Raw genomic sequence first — 14,970 nt, forward strand, 5'->3', positions numbered from 1 at the left:
ATGGTTGTAGCTAACAAACGAATATACTTCTGACATGGATGTTGGTATATATTTTCATTAATGTTGGGAGTAAGATGGAAATGAAACAACAGAGACATTGGAGCTTCACTTGTTTGTCAAGGATCTGAGCAATTTTTTGTTGTTGTTCTGAATTGGACAATAGTTTTTCAAACCCTGGGAGATTATATCCTTTTGTTCAGTGTACTCTTTTTACAATGTAATAGCTAAGTTTGATCTGCATAATTTTCTCATTGCTTTCATAAGTCTAGATTGTCAAGAAAATAGATCAAACACTGATTTTCAGTGTTTCCTGACTTTCCTGGTATCAGTACTCCCACTGTCATCAAGTTCAAGCCACCAACATGTTGTCATCAAATGAGTGACCAAAAAAATGAACATAGCACACCATTCTGTAGTATCCCTACCATACAGATACAATAGATTTAAATAATTTAAGAGCATAGTTTATAGTAAAAATCAATAAAATAATTAAGAGATAACGAGTGTGGGCTATTTATTACCTTCATTTTTAATATGTTATTGAGTGGCAAATGTATATCAATTATATAAATTTTAATAATCATTGTATTTAAAACTAGCTCATGCAATTCTCAAAAATTTAACAATTGACTATCAGTCTGGTATGATCTGGCTCTAGCACACCACAGCTTCATTCATACATACATATGTATGTGTATACACACACACACACACACACACACACATATATGGCATGGTACTGAATATACTATCTTGTATTTTGATTTTGTTTTTTTGGTACCAGTGATTGAACTCAGGGGCACCTGACCACTGAGCCACATCCCCAGCCCTGTTTTGTATTTTATTTAGAGACAGGGCCTCACTGAGTTGCTTAGTGCCTTGTTTTGCTGAGGCTGGCTTTGAACTCTCGATCCTCCTGCCTCAGGCTCCCGAGCCACTGGGATTATAGGCGTGCAATACCATGCCTGGCTGTATTTTGATTTTTTTATTTTTTTTATTTTTTTTTATTGTTGGTTGTTCAAAACATTACATAGTTCTTTTTTTTATTTTTTTTATTGTGTATTTTGATTTTTTTAATCTAAAATATCTTTGAAATCATTATGTATGTATTAATCCCTTATAAATTTTTAAAAATTTTTTAAATTATGGACGGCCACAATATCTTTATTTATTTATTTATTTTATGTGATGCTGAGGATCGAACCCAGTACCTCACATATGCCCGGCAAGTTCTCTACTACTAAGCTAACAGCCCCAGCCCAATCCCTTATTAATTTTAACAACTGACATGTATAGCCCATCATGATCTGTTGAACTGTTTCCCACCTTTTGGGTATTTAGGTTGTTTTCTAAATGAAAGTATTGTGACTATTCTTGGAGATATCTTCCATAATTTTCTGAATATAGTGGTATTTAAAATTCTTAGATATAGAATTATTGAATCAAAAGTTGTGTGAGCTTTATGTTTTAATGGATATTGCCAAATGACCTTCCTAAAATGTACCAACTTATATTGGTAGTTGTTACTCAGAAAATTTTGGTCTAAGATTGAGAGATTAACTGAACTTTTAGGTCACAATGTGTTATAAATTTTAAAAATTTTGAAGCCATATGTAAAGTGTTCTCCATTTGCAGAAAAACTGGAGGAATTAGAAAGTGTTTGCAGAGATCCCAGCAATGAGAACCCTAAACTCAACGACCTCTGCCTCATCTTACAAGAGGAGTACCACTTATATCCAGAGACCAGAACCATTCTTTTCGTGAAAACCAGAGCACTTGTGGATGTAAGCCTTCCTTTTTCTTGTGAATAACAGATTGGCCTAGTACCATGTAAAAGACTGCCTTTTCCTCACTGCTCAGCAGTCAAGTGTCCATAGGTGTGTGAGTCTGTTTCTGGGATCTCTATTCTGGTTTTCTCTTTGTTTATTCTTACATGAATACCTTACTATTTTTCATCACCCTAGATTATAAATCCTGATACCTATGGATTAAGAACTTCATCTACCCACACAGAAAATTTAATTTTAGCCATTCTATGGATGTGTAATGGTATCTCACAAGAATTTTGATTTGCATTTCATTAGTGACTGAGATGGCTAAACATCATTTATATGCTTTTTAACTTTGGTGGGGTATCTGTTCAGTTTATTTTTGGGTGCCTATTTTAAAATTGGATTGTTTATCATCTTATTGAGGTTTTGAATGTTCTTTTTAATGTTCTCACAAAAAGTCCTCTGTGATACATGTGATTTAAAAATATTTTCATCTGGCTTATGCCTCCGCTCATCCCACCCCCTGCCACCCAATTTTCTTAACAATAGCTTTTGCAGATTGAAAAGGCCAAAGATTAGTTTATCAATTTTTTCTTTTCTGGATTTTACCTATGGTATATCTAGGAATTCTTTGCTTATTTAAGGTCCCCCAGATTTTCTTTGTTATCATTTAGAAGTTTTATAGTTTTACATTTTATATTTGGGTCTATAATCCATTTTGAATTTTTGTATGTGGTTCGAGGCATGGGTTGAGATGCTTTCTTTTTCTTTTTGAATATGGACATCCAATTGTTCAGCAATGTATGTTGAGACTCCTTTCTCTATTGAATTGCCTTTGTAACTTCTTTAAAACCAAAAAATTTGTTATCTGTATTTGTTTGGATCTATTTCTGGATTCTGTTCTCTGTTCCTTTGATCTATCCATTCATCCATTCATTCATTCCACAACTAACTTGATTACAGTAGCTTTATGATGTCTTGAAATGGAATAGTGTAAGTCTTCCAATTTTTTTCTAAGTTGTTTCAGCCATAATCTTTTGCCTTTCCATATACATTTTAGAATTAGATTGTCCACATCTAAGCAAATTCTTGCTGGAATTTCACTTGGAATTGCATTGACTGTATAGATAAAATTTGGGAAGAAATGGCATCTTAACAATATTGAGTCTTCTAGTTCAGAACCATAATATTGTTACTAAGTATCAAATTAGTCCAAATTAATGTTAGGGAACAACAAACATTTATTATCTTAATACTCATGGATCAGTATTCTGGAAAAAGCAGCATTTCTGGCTCAAGGTCTCTTGTAGAATGCAGTCAAGGTGTTGGCCGTGATTTCAGTCATCTTGAGGGGAAGATCAACTTCTGAGCTTCCTTATCATGGCTATTGACAGGCTTAAAAGATGTGCTTCCAAGTTTACTCATGTGGGTCTCTCCACCAGGCTGCCTCACAGCACGGCAGCTGGCTTTCCCTAGAGTGAGTGACCCAAGAGAGGTTGAGAGAAAGAAGGCCTGATTTGGAAGCCACATTCATTTTATAAATTCTTTTTTGAATTTGTATCTCATCATGTCTACTGTACTTCTTAGAAGTAAATTATTAAGTGAAATTCACTCTCAAGTTGAGGATTTGAATTTAGGAGATGGAAGTCACTGAACACTACCTTAGAGGCTACCACTGTTTTCTTTATTTGTTTTACCAATGTTTTGTCATTTTCAACATAGAGACCCTGCGTGTATTTTGTTAGACTTTTACCTAGGTATTACTTTTGGTTACATTATTATGAACGGTACTTTTAACATTTTTTTTCAAATTCTAATTATTTGTAGTATGTAGAAGCACAATTGATTTGTGTATATTGATTTTTGTGTCCTGCAGTTTTGCTGAACTCACTTATTAATTCTCTGTACCCACTATTTTGAACTTTACTTTTTTTGCTTAAGATATATCTTGGCAATTTAACCAGATAGGTCACAAAAATCTATACCACTAGTCTGTATTATTGCATGGATTTCAAGGTTTGTCAGTCTGATATCCATCTGTATACTATAAATCTTTTTTGTTTATATAAATATATATTTCAATATTGAATTAATAAAGAGAGTTTACAAGTAGTTTCTAACCGATACTTTTCATTTTTAGGCTTTAAAGAAATGGATTAAAGAAAATGCTGCACTCAACTTTCTAAAACCTGGTGTATTGACTGGTCGTGGCAGAACAAATCAGAATACAGGTACTTATATATGTAGTAAATCAGATTTAGTATACTATCTATATAAAATACCTAATACACATAAATTCTTTTTAAATGCTTCTATCAGGGTTCAGAGAAGCAAAACCAGTAGGACATTATACATATATATGGTATGTGTATGTGTATTTTTATGTGTACATATACCTATGCATAACCTAGAGATTTCTTTGTTGTTGTTTGTCTTAGAGTATTTTGCAAGAAAATACTCTTAAGATTTAATAAATGTTTTACAACTTTGAAATACAGTCACATAGTAGCTTTTTAAAATTAGTATTTGCATTGTCTCTGTAGGTGATTATAAAAAATAAAAAATAGAATGAAAACTTAGAGCCATGAGAAATGTCACAGAAGGAACTGGCTTATACAATTGGGTTGGCAAGCAAGTCTGAGATCTGTAGGGCAGGCAGACAGGAAGGGAAGATCAGAATCAGGTTTAAACCCTGCAAGCATGAACTATTTGAAGTCCCTGGGCTCAGAGAGGGCTGAGCTCATTGCTTCCCATCCTGTTCCCTTTAAAAAGTTCACCTGAATAGGTCAGGCGCACCTAGAATGAACTCCCTTTTAGTTTAAGTTAAATCCAACTGATTGTGGATTTTAATCACATCTGCAAAATCCCTTCTCAGCAGCACCTAGATGAGTAACTGGGAACTGTAGTTCAGTTTCACCCAGTTGGTGAATTAGAAGGCCATCACACTGCACAAACACCTCAAACACTTGTCTCTTTGCTGGTAGACAGTTGCTTCTTCTCATATGTCCAACCAACAGAGCCAAAGTTGTTTTCCAAATACTGGTTGAATGTATCCCTTTCGTTAAACTCTCATTCAACAAATTTAAGATTAACTGAAAATATAAATATTCTGTATTATTATTATTATTATTTAAACTGTTGACATATAGCTTTTATATATATTATATATATTATGGTATAAAAACAGTCAAAGGTGACAATCCTGAAGTCTAGCTAGGGTGGTCAAAGGATGATAAGGCTTCTCTGTTACCATCTGAGAAGGTCCTAGATGGCCAGCTCTCATTCTGACCTCTTCACAGCGGTGCTACCCACCCTCTAGAGACTATTTCGTCACCCGCAATAACGGGCTCTCACTCTGCTCTTCTTATTGAGTATTGTTTGTAGTAAGCAACTTCTCATCATCCCCTCATCTTGGTCCTCCGTCGTTGCTCTTATTCTTTCCCCACATATAATTTCTAAACTTTTGGAATATGAAAAGTAGATTCAGATTTTGAAACTGTGACTTATCAAGTGAAGTACAGCATCACCTTAGTGTGGTTGGGATTCAAAGTTCTCTGCAAATGATTCCAACATGAGTTTTCTGAGTAGGCACTCCAAAAATATTCTTACTTTAGAACTCCCTCTGTGCCAGGCGTTGTTCTTCTCCCAAGCAGCCACCATCCTCTGAAAATGAACAGAGGCGCCCTTCTTCTACATTTCCACAGCATCCATTCTACCTGTTTCATTGCTCACCTCATGGAATCACAGCTTCCTATTTATATCCTCCTACAAAATGTGAGCTCCTTATGGATAAAAGTGGAACCTATAACCATTTTGCTGCTATCTGACAAAGCATGATCTATGATTACTGAATAAATGTTTGATGAATGGATAGATAGGTTAAGATGATTTGGATAGATGGGTGAAGATAATTTTGACTAAATATTTTTTTTCTGGTCTATCTTCTTCTTGTTACTATTTTTTTTAAAGAGAGAGGAGAGAGAGAGAGAGAGAGAGAGAGAGAATTTTTAATATTTATTTTTTAGTTATTGGCGGACATACATCTTTGTATGTGGTGCTGAGCATCGAACCCGAGCCGCACGCATGGCAGGCGAGCGCACTACCGCTTGAGCCACATCCCCAGCCCCTTCTTGTTACTATTAAACTAGAAAAATCGTGAGCTTTTATAACAAAACTTCAGGAGGAAGATAAATGTCAGTTCAGTTTGCTAAGTCTGAATATTTACAAATTCCCATTCCTATTGCCTTTTGATTTTCTATTTTGTGAAGAAGCAGGTTATTTAATCTATGCCTCATTTTCCTCATCTGCCAAATGGAAAAATAATAATATTCATTATAGCTCATAGGGTTGATGTGAATAGCAAAATACAGCTTATTGCCTGATTTTGAATGACTCCTGAGCTAAAAATAAGATTTACATTTTTAAATGGTGGAAAAAAATCAAAAGATTATTCATGACATGAAGCAGATATGAAATTCAAATTAAGTGTCTATAAAAAGTTTTGTTGGAACACAGTCATGTTCATTTATGTATTGTCTGTGGCTGCTTTCACACTGCAGTGGCAGTGTCGAGCAGCTATGACAGCATGGTCCACAAAGCCTAAAATATTTACTAATAAGCCCTTCATAAAAAACGGTTGCCAACTCCTGGTTTAGAAATGCCTGGCACATAGCAAGTGTTTAATACAGATTCAATATTAGCTTCTCACATATAGACTTCACGTATAGACTTCACGTATAGACTTCTCACAGAGTGGTCCACATGTATTGTTTCATTTGTTTGGATTCAGTTTTACTGAGAATCCACAGATTCAAAAGAAATAGAAAGTATGTTTATATCTTTAACAAACAGTAATCTGAGTAAAGAAACCCAAAAGTAAAATCAAATAATTAGGGATTAAATTTAAGTGAATTTCTACAAATAAAACCGATTGCACTTGAGTTTTCATGACTTGGAATTACAAATAATTAATCAATTTGGAAAATGGTCTTTGTACAAACTGGATCCCATGGCCAGCTAGGTAAAGGAGGTAATATTACTTTCCTCTGCTTGCTTGAGGTGGGCTTTTCAATGAAACATTAAATGGAGATCTGAAGATGATTCCACTAAAACTTAAATGCCGATGAGTCTTTGGGGCCCGTAAAGTTTTTTTTTTTTTTTTTTTTTAATTTTTTATTGTTGGCTGTTCAAAACATTACATAGTTCTTGATATATGGGCCCGTAAAGTTTGAACTCAAGTGTGCATATTCTTTCTCACCATTTTTGGTGTTGCCATGATCATGTGAACTGGGTAATTACCACATCCTAACTTTAGTCTATATAGACAATTTAAATGTAGCCTTCAAGATCATACTGCTATAGGATATCATGGAAAGATGCGGCTATCTTAGTCAAGGTCCTTTCTTTCTCCCCAGTTAATAGAAATCTACTTAGCTAGTCTGAGCAGAATGGGGGCCAGCTACAAGGATGCTCAGGTCTGTATAGGAAGTGCACTTAGGCTTCACAGACATTTACAAATGAGACTGGGAAGTCCTGATTCCGTATGTCTGTTTCATTCTTTTTTCTTTTGCTCTCTCCATTTCTTCATTTAAGACTCCCCATACCTTCCCAATTTACTACCTGTCTCCAAAACCCAATCTCAGAATCCAAGAGGGAGGATGTGGCCCAACATGATTGAAGTGCTTATTTCAACCCAGTAGCTGCTATTTATCATCCCAGGGTGTCTCTACTTCCTCTACCATAACCTTATTTAGTCCATTGAGGAGAAATGGCAAGAGTATGGATGATTTTTAGGGTCAGTTTTGGAAAAAGGAATACACTGCTTTTGTCTGTATGTCATTAATGAGAATTAGTCATAGGCACTCCAAATGCAGGGGAAGCTAGGAAGTCTATTTTAGCTGTGTGCCCAACAAGAGGAAGAACAGATAGACAGATAGTGTTTTCTCTTTCCTGGAGAAACAATACGACTATTGGTGAACAGCGAGTGCTGTCTCTTTGATTGAAAAACATAATACAACTGCAGCTACCCAGAGTTTCACTCCTCAGAGCGTGAGAGGAATAATTCTCAGACAACAGAAGGCAGGGAGTGAAGAACACTCCAGGAGGCACTCTATTTGGGCATTAAACATAAGTTAAAGAAATGAAACTACTGCTTGCTAACCTGTCAGTTTACCATACCTCTGGAACTGTAAGGCCCTCATCTGTAAAGGGGAATCATGTCACAATTCCTTGTTCATCTAAAAGGGCCTTGTAAAGTTCCAGTGAGTGCAAAAGTATGAAAATGTTTTGTCAGCTGTAAATTCCTGTTTGCATGTAAAGGTGTTATTGTTAGTTGTTGATATTTTTGCAAAAAGGTATTTGTTTTGGAATGATATTGTTGAAGTCACACAACTAGTAAATGCCGCAGTTGGGATTTGAACTGTTAATGTTGTCGCAAAGTCTCAGCTATTAAAGGTCTCTCTAAATTTCCTCTCTAAAACTGGCATAGGAATAGATCCTAATGCTTATGGTTGTTGGGAGATCAGGAATATAAAGCACTTATTATAGTACCTTGCATATAATGTGTATTCCATAAGTAGTTGCTAGTTTTTCAAGTGGAAAGTTTCCTCTTTGGTGAGTTGTGTAATGTCTGCTTGATACAGGCATGACCCTCCCAGCACAGAAGTGTGCACTGGATGCATTCAGAGAAGATAAAGATAATATTCTGATTGTCACCTCAGTTGCTGATGAAGGCATCGACATTGCTCAGTGCAATCTGGTCATCCTGTATGAGTACGTGGGCAATGTCATCAAAATGATCCAAACCAGAGGTGAGAGAAACTGTGATACAGTTCCTATATGGCTCCCACTGTATTTTGTTTGGTGTTTGTCTGTCATTTTGGCCTATTTCCTCTACCGAATGAGGTTGAGTATACAATTGATGGTACAGGGGACTCAGGTATGTGGCTAAATGGTGACTTTGTTTGGTCTGGATTGGGTGTTTATACAGTTGTACCCATTAATTTGTACCCTATAGTGATTCTGTTCATAATGATACTGCTTACTTGCCCAACACTGACATATTTGTGAAAGGATAATTCCAACTTGGCTTGAGACTTGGCCAGTGTAGATCTTTCTAACTGGGCTGGTGGCTCCCTGTGCTCCAGAGGAGATTCTTCAGAGTTCTGTCCCACCTGGACTAGAGAATCTCCCAACTAGCATACTTCCTTTTCCCTTTTTTTCCAATTTCTATGACTACCACATTAATTTTCCAGAAAAACAGCTCTGAGCGTGTCACTGCCAGTACAGAAACTCTAATGTTTCCCCATTTCACTTCATGTTCAAGTTTTCAAAATCCAGGACCCACTCACCTTTCCAATCTATTTCCCATTCTTCCCCTTCTTTCATTCTCCATTTCAGCCAATCAGACTTCATCATTTGCTGTTGAAAGTATCGTTAGTGTACTGCTACTATTTTTACTTCTTCCTCTGCATCCATCTTACCTGTCCCTAAGTCTCCCAGCTAGAATAAGATCTTTGAATGCCCATAGCCCTCTATGTCTATCTTTGTTCTGGTGATTGTGAACATGTCATTGCCTAAAAGGCTCTTGAGGAAGGACCTATTCATTATCATCTTAGAATCATGCTCAGAGTCATACGAAGGGTTCATATTGAATTATCTTTAAAGTGGCATTTCTGATAATAAGGCTATACAATCACACTGTGCCATTGGAGACCTAAGAGAGCTAGCCTGAGGTGGGCTCCTGGTGTATCCATGTGTTTAACATGCAGGTGAAAGCAGGATTCAGTGAACCAAATTTGAAATTTTAGGAATATCTCTGTCCTTTTGTTTTTGTGTTCTCATGATATATGAGTTTTAAGTCAAAAACACCAAATAAAATATTTATTTTCCAATAGGCAGAGGAAGAGCAAGAGGTAGCAAATGCTACCTTCTGACTAGTAATGCTGATGTAATTGAAAAAGAAAATATAAACATGTATAAGGAAGAAATGATGAATGACTCCATTTCAAGACTTCAGACATGGGATAAAACGGAATTTGAAAAAAAAGTAAGTCAAATTTTCATCTGACCATAAATAACAGAAAACATGAACAGGGTTTGTACCTTTTATCATATTGTTCAGAATTTTGTGTTATAATAGTAAGTTTGTTTTTGTTCCACAGTGAACATTAAATTTACTGGGTTTTATTTTGTTCTGTTTTGTTTATGGTGCTGGGGTTTGAACCTGGGGCTTTGTACATGCTAGGGAAAGTGTTCCACTACGGAACTACATACCCAGCTAAATCTGTTATATTTTAGGGTCAATGAGATTAAAATTACTGAAGTTCTGTTTTTATATCTAAAAGGCAAACAGAGGTATATTTTCTTTCAAGTGGACAGTTCTTGAGGGCCACATCCTGACACTGCATGACACAGCTCTCCTTTGTTTCTTTCTGAAATCTCTCTGCCATCCAAAGTCCTCTGAGAGGAGCTCACAGGTCACTGGGCAGATGCTGGAATGCCTACATGTAGCTGTGGACAATAACATATACCTTAGAGTGGCACACTTGTTCAGAGTAGCCTCTTGGTAGTAACCCTCATTTTATTGTAATTTCCTTTGTACCACAGAAACATGAAATCAGATTGGAGAAGAAACAGCCATGCAGGCATGCTTACCCACACTTTCTCTAGACCCTTTGCAGAGATTTTCATTTCAGAAACCTTAGAAGCACTGAATACTGCAGGACTGGGGAAGAGTTTTTGAAAATACTCAGTGTTTCAAATTCAGTTTTGCCAGTTGCATTGTGACCTCAGGCAACTACCCTGTCTTAAATAATCAATCTCCTTACATGTCAAGGTGGGAAATTTTTTTTTTTAAACTCTTAGGGAAGCCATGAGAATTAAATGAGAAATATGTGTTACTTAGCACAGTACCTGGTATAAAATATGTGCTCAAAAAATGAGAGTTGTCACCAAATAGAGGTGTGAGGCATAGTTAAACTTCATTACGATGAACCTTACAACTCAGTATACTAATTCTGTAGTGTCCATAATTGCAAAAAGGTCACAATTTCTATGTCAGAAAAAGTATTTGGAAGCAATGATTTAAAACAAATTAACAATTATTTTTGGATAAAACCACAACTTTATGTCAATGTTTACTCATTTGAAAAACATTTCTTTCTTAAGTTTGGAGACTAATATGTCTAAAACCACCTTTTCTACATTTTCACTCTTAATTTTACTGACAGGTTTTTGTTTCACTGAGTCAATAAATGTTTTAAAATCCTATTGAGTTTTAATAACCATGGCATAATTTTTATCTCTCACTGAGTTACAATCCACTTAATAAGACACTCGTGACAGAAGCATGTCTGTTGAGAAAAGTGGAGACTGGACCAGATGTAGACTTTTTTTTTTGTGGTAGCTGGCACACCAAGCCAAGGTGTGGGATGAGGAGACAACCAGTGAAATATCTAAGACAGGCAGAAATGGTAAAGAATGAGAGGGATTAGTGAGGCCCTAACTTAATAAGACCCTGTCTCAAACAAAACAAAACACACATAAAAAAGGAAAACACCGGGGATGTAGCTTAGTGGTTAAGCACCCCTGGTTTCAATGCCTGGTACCAGTAAACAAAAACAAAAACAAAAAACCAAAGGGATCCCAGAATGAGTGGAGCCAGGAGTCACTGGTAGCTGGTGATCGAGGCAGCCGGGAACCTGGAGTCTTGATGCCATTCTGTCCTGTCATAGATGACCAGCCTAGTTGCTCTGTTTAGAGGGGGAAGATTTTGCTTTCAAAGCTTAGTAGAACAAGGTAGGAAAATCTTATATTCCTAAAATTAAAAGGAATTGTGGTTCTTGGGGTGAGATTCCCTTTTGTGGCATTTAAGGATGGCTTGCGGTTGAATTCGAACACTGTGGTCCTGCATTTCAGCTTTAACAGAGAGAACAGAAAGTCTGGAGCTCTTTTGGGCAATCTGCTGGGAGTCTGTACACTTTCTTTCCTGGCACCCCCACTGCATTGTCCATGGTCTGTGGTGTACGGCCTGCCATCACTATAGCACTCTGGCTCCTGTGGGATTCTCTGGTTACTGTGCAGCAACTTAACATGTGGGCAGTCCAGAGGTACCCAAGAATTTATCTCCATGGTGAAAACTTCAGGATTTGGTCCTGTTTCATTGTAGAAGATAGAAGAGTAAGGTATAAAGGGTATTTTGAACTGTTCTGATTAAAGTGTTATCTGAAAACAGCAAAATGAGGAAAGCTCCCTTCTTCATGGAGGATAGGACATAAAAGAAAGTTTCTTTAGAATGAAGAACTTCCAACATGATGTGTTCCTATGACTGCCCACCATCAGGAGTCCTGAGTTTTGCTTTTCTCCACCTCAGTGCATAGAGCAAGGCTTCCTTTCCAACCCTGGGTGTGTGGGGGAGGAGGGACAGCACACCTCAGATTTAATACTTATTTTGAACCTCTTTACCCAGTTATTGACTTCTATTTAGTTTTAAATATAATATAAATAACTTTGACCTATTAGGGCTATATTTACTGCCAATATTAACATTTAAAATACTTGAGATTGTACATAGTTTACTTAGTATATGATTAAATGTCATCAGTTATAAGTGAATTTAAAAAACAATTGAATGCTTAAGAAGAGAGTTTATATTTATATCCCTCTCCAAGCCTCCCTCTCCTTTGCCTCTCCTTTTTCCATACCCCCCTCACCTGTTATGGATCAGCATCAACTAATCAGAGAGAACATTCTTTGGTTTTTTGAGATTGGCTTACTTCACTTAGCATGATATTCTCCAACTCCATACATCTACCTGCAAATGCTATACTTTTATTCTCTTTTAATTCCATTGTGTATATATACCACAGTTTCATTATCCATTCATCTATTGAAGGGCATCTAGGTTGCTTCTACAGTGTATCTATTGTGAATTGAGATGCTATAAACATTGATGTGGCTGCATTACTATACTATGCTAATTTTAAGTCCTTTGGAGTGGGATAGCTGGGTTAAATGGTGGTTCTATTCCAAGTTTTCTAAGGAACCTCCATACTGCTTTCCATATTGGTTGCACCAGTTTGCAGTCCTACCAGAAAGCAATAAATGAATGTGCCTTTTCCCTCTCATCCTCACCAACACTTACTGTTGTCTGTATTTTTGATAATTCCCATTCTGACTAGAGTGAGATAAAATCTTAGAGTAGTTTTGATTTGCATTTTTCTAATTACTAGAGATGTTGAACAATTTTTCACATATTTGTTGATTGAATGTATATCATATTCTGAGAAGTGTCTGTTCAGCTCCTTAGCCCATTTATTAATATATTTTCCAGAAATATAGTTTGTTTGTTTTTTTGGTGTTTTTTGAGTTCTTTATATATCCTGGAGGTTAGAGCTCTGACTTGTGGGTGGCAAAATTTGCTCCCAAAATGTAGGCTCTCTCTTCACATGATTGTTTGTTTCTTTTGCTGAGAAGAAGCTTTTTAGTTTGAGTCCATCCCGTTTCTTAATTCTTGATTTTATTTATTGTGCTTTAGGAGTCTTGTTAAGGAAGTCAGGGCCTATATCGATGTGATGAAGATTTGGGCTTACTTTCTCCTCTATTAGGCAAAGGGTCTCTGGTCTAATTTCTAGGGCCTTGATCCACTTTGAGTTGAATTTTTTGTATGGTGAGAGATAGGGGTTTATTTTCATTTTGGTGCATATGGATTTCCAGTTTTCCCAGCACCATTTGTTTAAGAGACTATCTTTTCCCCAATGTGTGTTTTTGGCTAGTATAATTGTATTTATGTGGGTTTGTTTCTGTGTCTTCTATTCTGTACCATTGGTCTACATGTCTATTTTGGTGCCAATACCATGCTGTTTTGTTACTATAGCTTTTTAGTATAGTTCAATTTATGTATCTGAATGGATTTCTAAAATTTTGCCAGTCACTAAAGTGTGAAACGAGGTTCACATGACTATTTCATGAATATATTTAGTCCTTTTATGGCAACTTTGAAGAAGAAATTGAAAGACTAATTGGAGGCCACAAACATTGACTAACAGTCAAGAGAGCCAATAAACATATCCATGTGATATTTATAAACAAAGCAATATAAGTAGATATTGTCTATTCATAGGTGTATATGAATGATTATATATGTACTTACATGCGCTTTTATTTATACATATGTTCATTAGACTATGTTTATGAGGCTCTTCTTTTGGCACATAGGTTCACAGTATACAGATACATGATAAATTCATCAGAGATAGTCAACCCAAATCAAAACCTGTCCCTGATAAGAAAAATAAAAACCTGCTCTGTGGAAAGTGCAAAACCTTGGCATGTTACACGGCTGATGTACGCGTGGTAGAGGTAAGCAGCCTTTTTTATAAGAGCACCTGGTTGATTTTTAGCATAAGTTAAAACTTGATGAAATAGTTATGTTAAGATTACTATTTTTTTCTGCTATGGTTCATGTATTAAAAAATACAACATCTTGCTCATGTGGTAGCTATAACCGTTGATATAGTAGAGAGACTAGTGGTCATTGTGGGCTAGGAAGGGTAGTGAGGAGGAGCATAAGAGGCTAGATAACAGGTGCAAAGTATAGTCAGGAGGAATACATTCTGTTGTTCTGCAGTATAGTAGGGACAACAATTTATTAAATATTTCATAAATCTTTTTTACAACCAAGCAATGATAAAATGTTTTAAGGAGATGAAAATGCAAATTACCCTAATTTGATAATTATACATTGTACTCATGTGTTGAATTATCTCACTGTGCCCCATAAATACAGTTGTTGTGTGTCAAGGTAAAAATTACTGTCTTTTAAATATTATGAAGCTCTTCAGAATAATGGTTATGCTAAATGCAGTGTAGTCTCAAGTAGATCCTAGAATAAAGAATTTTAGTAGAAAATCTGTAGTTTAGCTAATAGCAATATACAGATATTAGTTTCTTAGTTTTATGGTTTGTAGTATGTTAGCATTTAGGGAAACTGGGGTCAAAGGTATACAAAGAATTTTCTAGGAATTTTCTTGCAACTTTTCTCTAAGTCTAAAATTATCCCAAAGTAGATTTTTATTTAGAAATACGATTATGAAGCTTATGTAGTATAATAAAAGTGGAAAAAATAAACTGGATACAAAACTATAAATATGCTATTTTAAAAAATCTGTTTTTAGTTGTCAATGGATCTTTATTTATT

At 35.9% G+C, this 14,970-nt stretch overlaps 1 protein-coding gene across 4 annotated transcripts in view; it reads left to right on the forward strand.

The window, feature by feature from the left end:
- Rigi (RNA sensor RIG-I) overlaps positions 1 to 14,970 on the forward strand; it is a 57,166-nt gene that overhangs the window by 35,850 nt on the left and 6,346 nt on the right. For all 4 annotated transcript variants that reach the window (XM_058578077.1, XM_046457389.2, XM_046457390.2 and 1 more), the window contains 5 exons: positions 1,636 to 1,784; positions 3,913 to 4,003; positions 8,414 to 8,581; positions 9,668 to 9,819; positions 13,989 to 14,132. In XM_058578077.1, the coding sequence (XP_058434060.1) occupies positions 1,636 to 1,784; positions 3,913 to 4,003; positions 8,414 to 8,581; positions 9,668 to 9,819; positions 13,989 to 14,132 (704 nt within the window). The remainder of the gene's footprint in view (positions 1 to 1,635; positions 1,785 to 3,912; positions 4,004 to 8,413; positions 8,582 to 9,667; positions 9,820 to 13,988; positions 14,133 to 14,970) is intronic.

Source organism: Marmota monax, unplaced genomic scaffold, assembly GCF_021218885.2.
Source record: "Marmota monax isolate L192 unplaced genomic scaffold, Marmota_monax_Labrador192_F-V1.1 WCK01_AAM20220418_F8-fsc00069, whole genome shotgun sequence".
NCBI lineage: Eukaryota > Metazoa > Chordata > Mammalia > Rodentia > Sciuridae > Marmota > Marmota monax.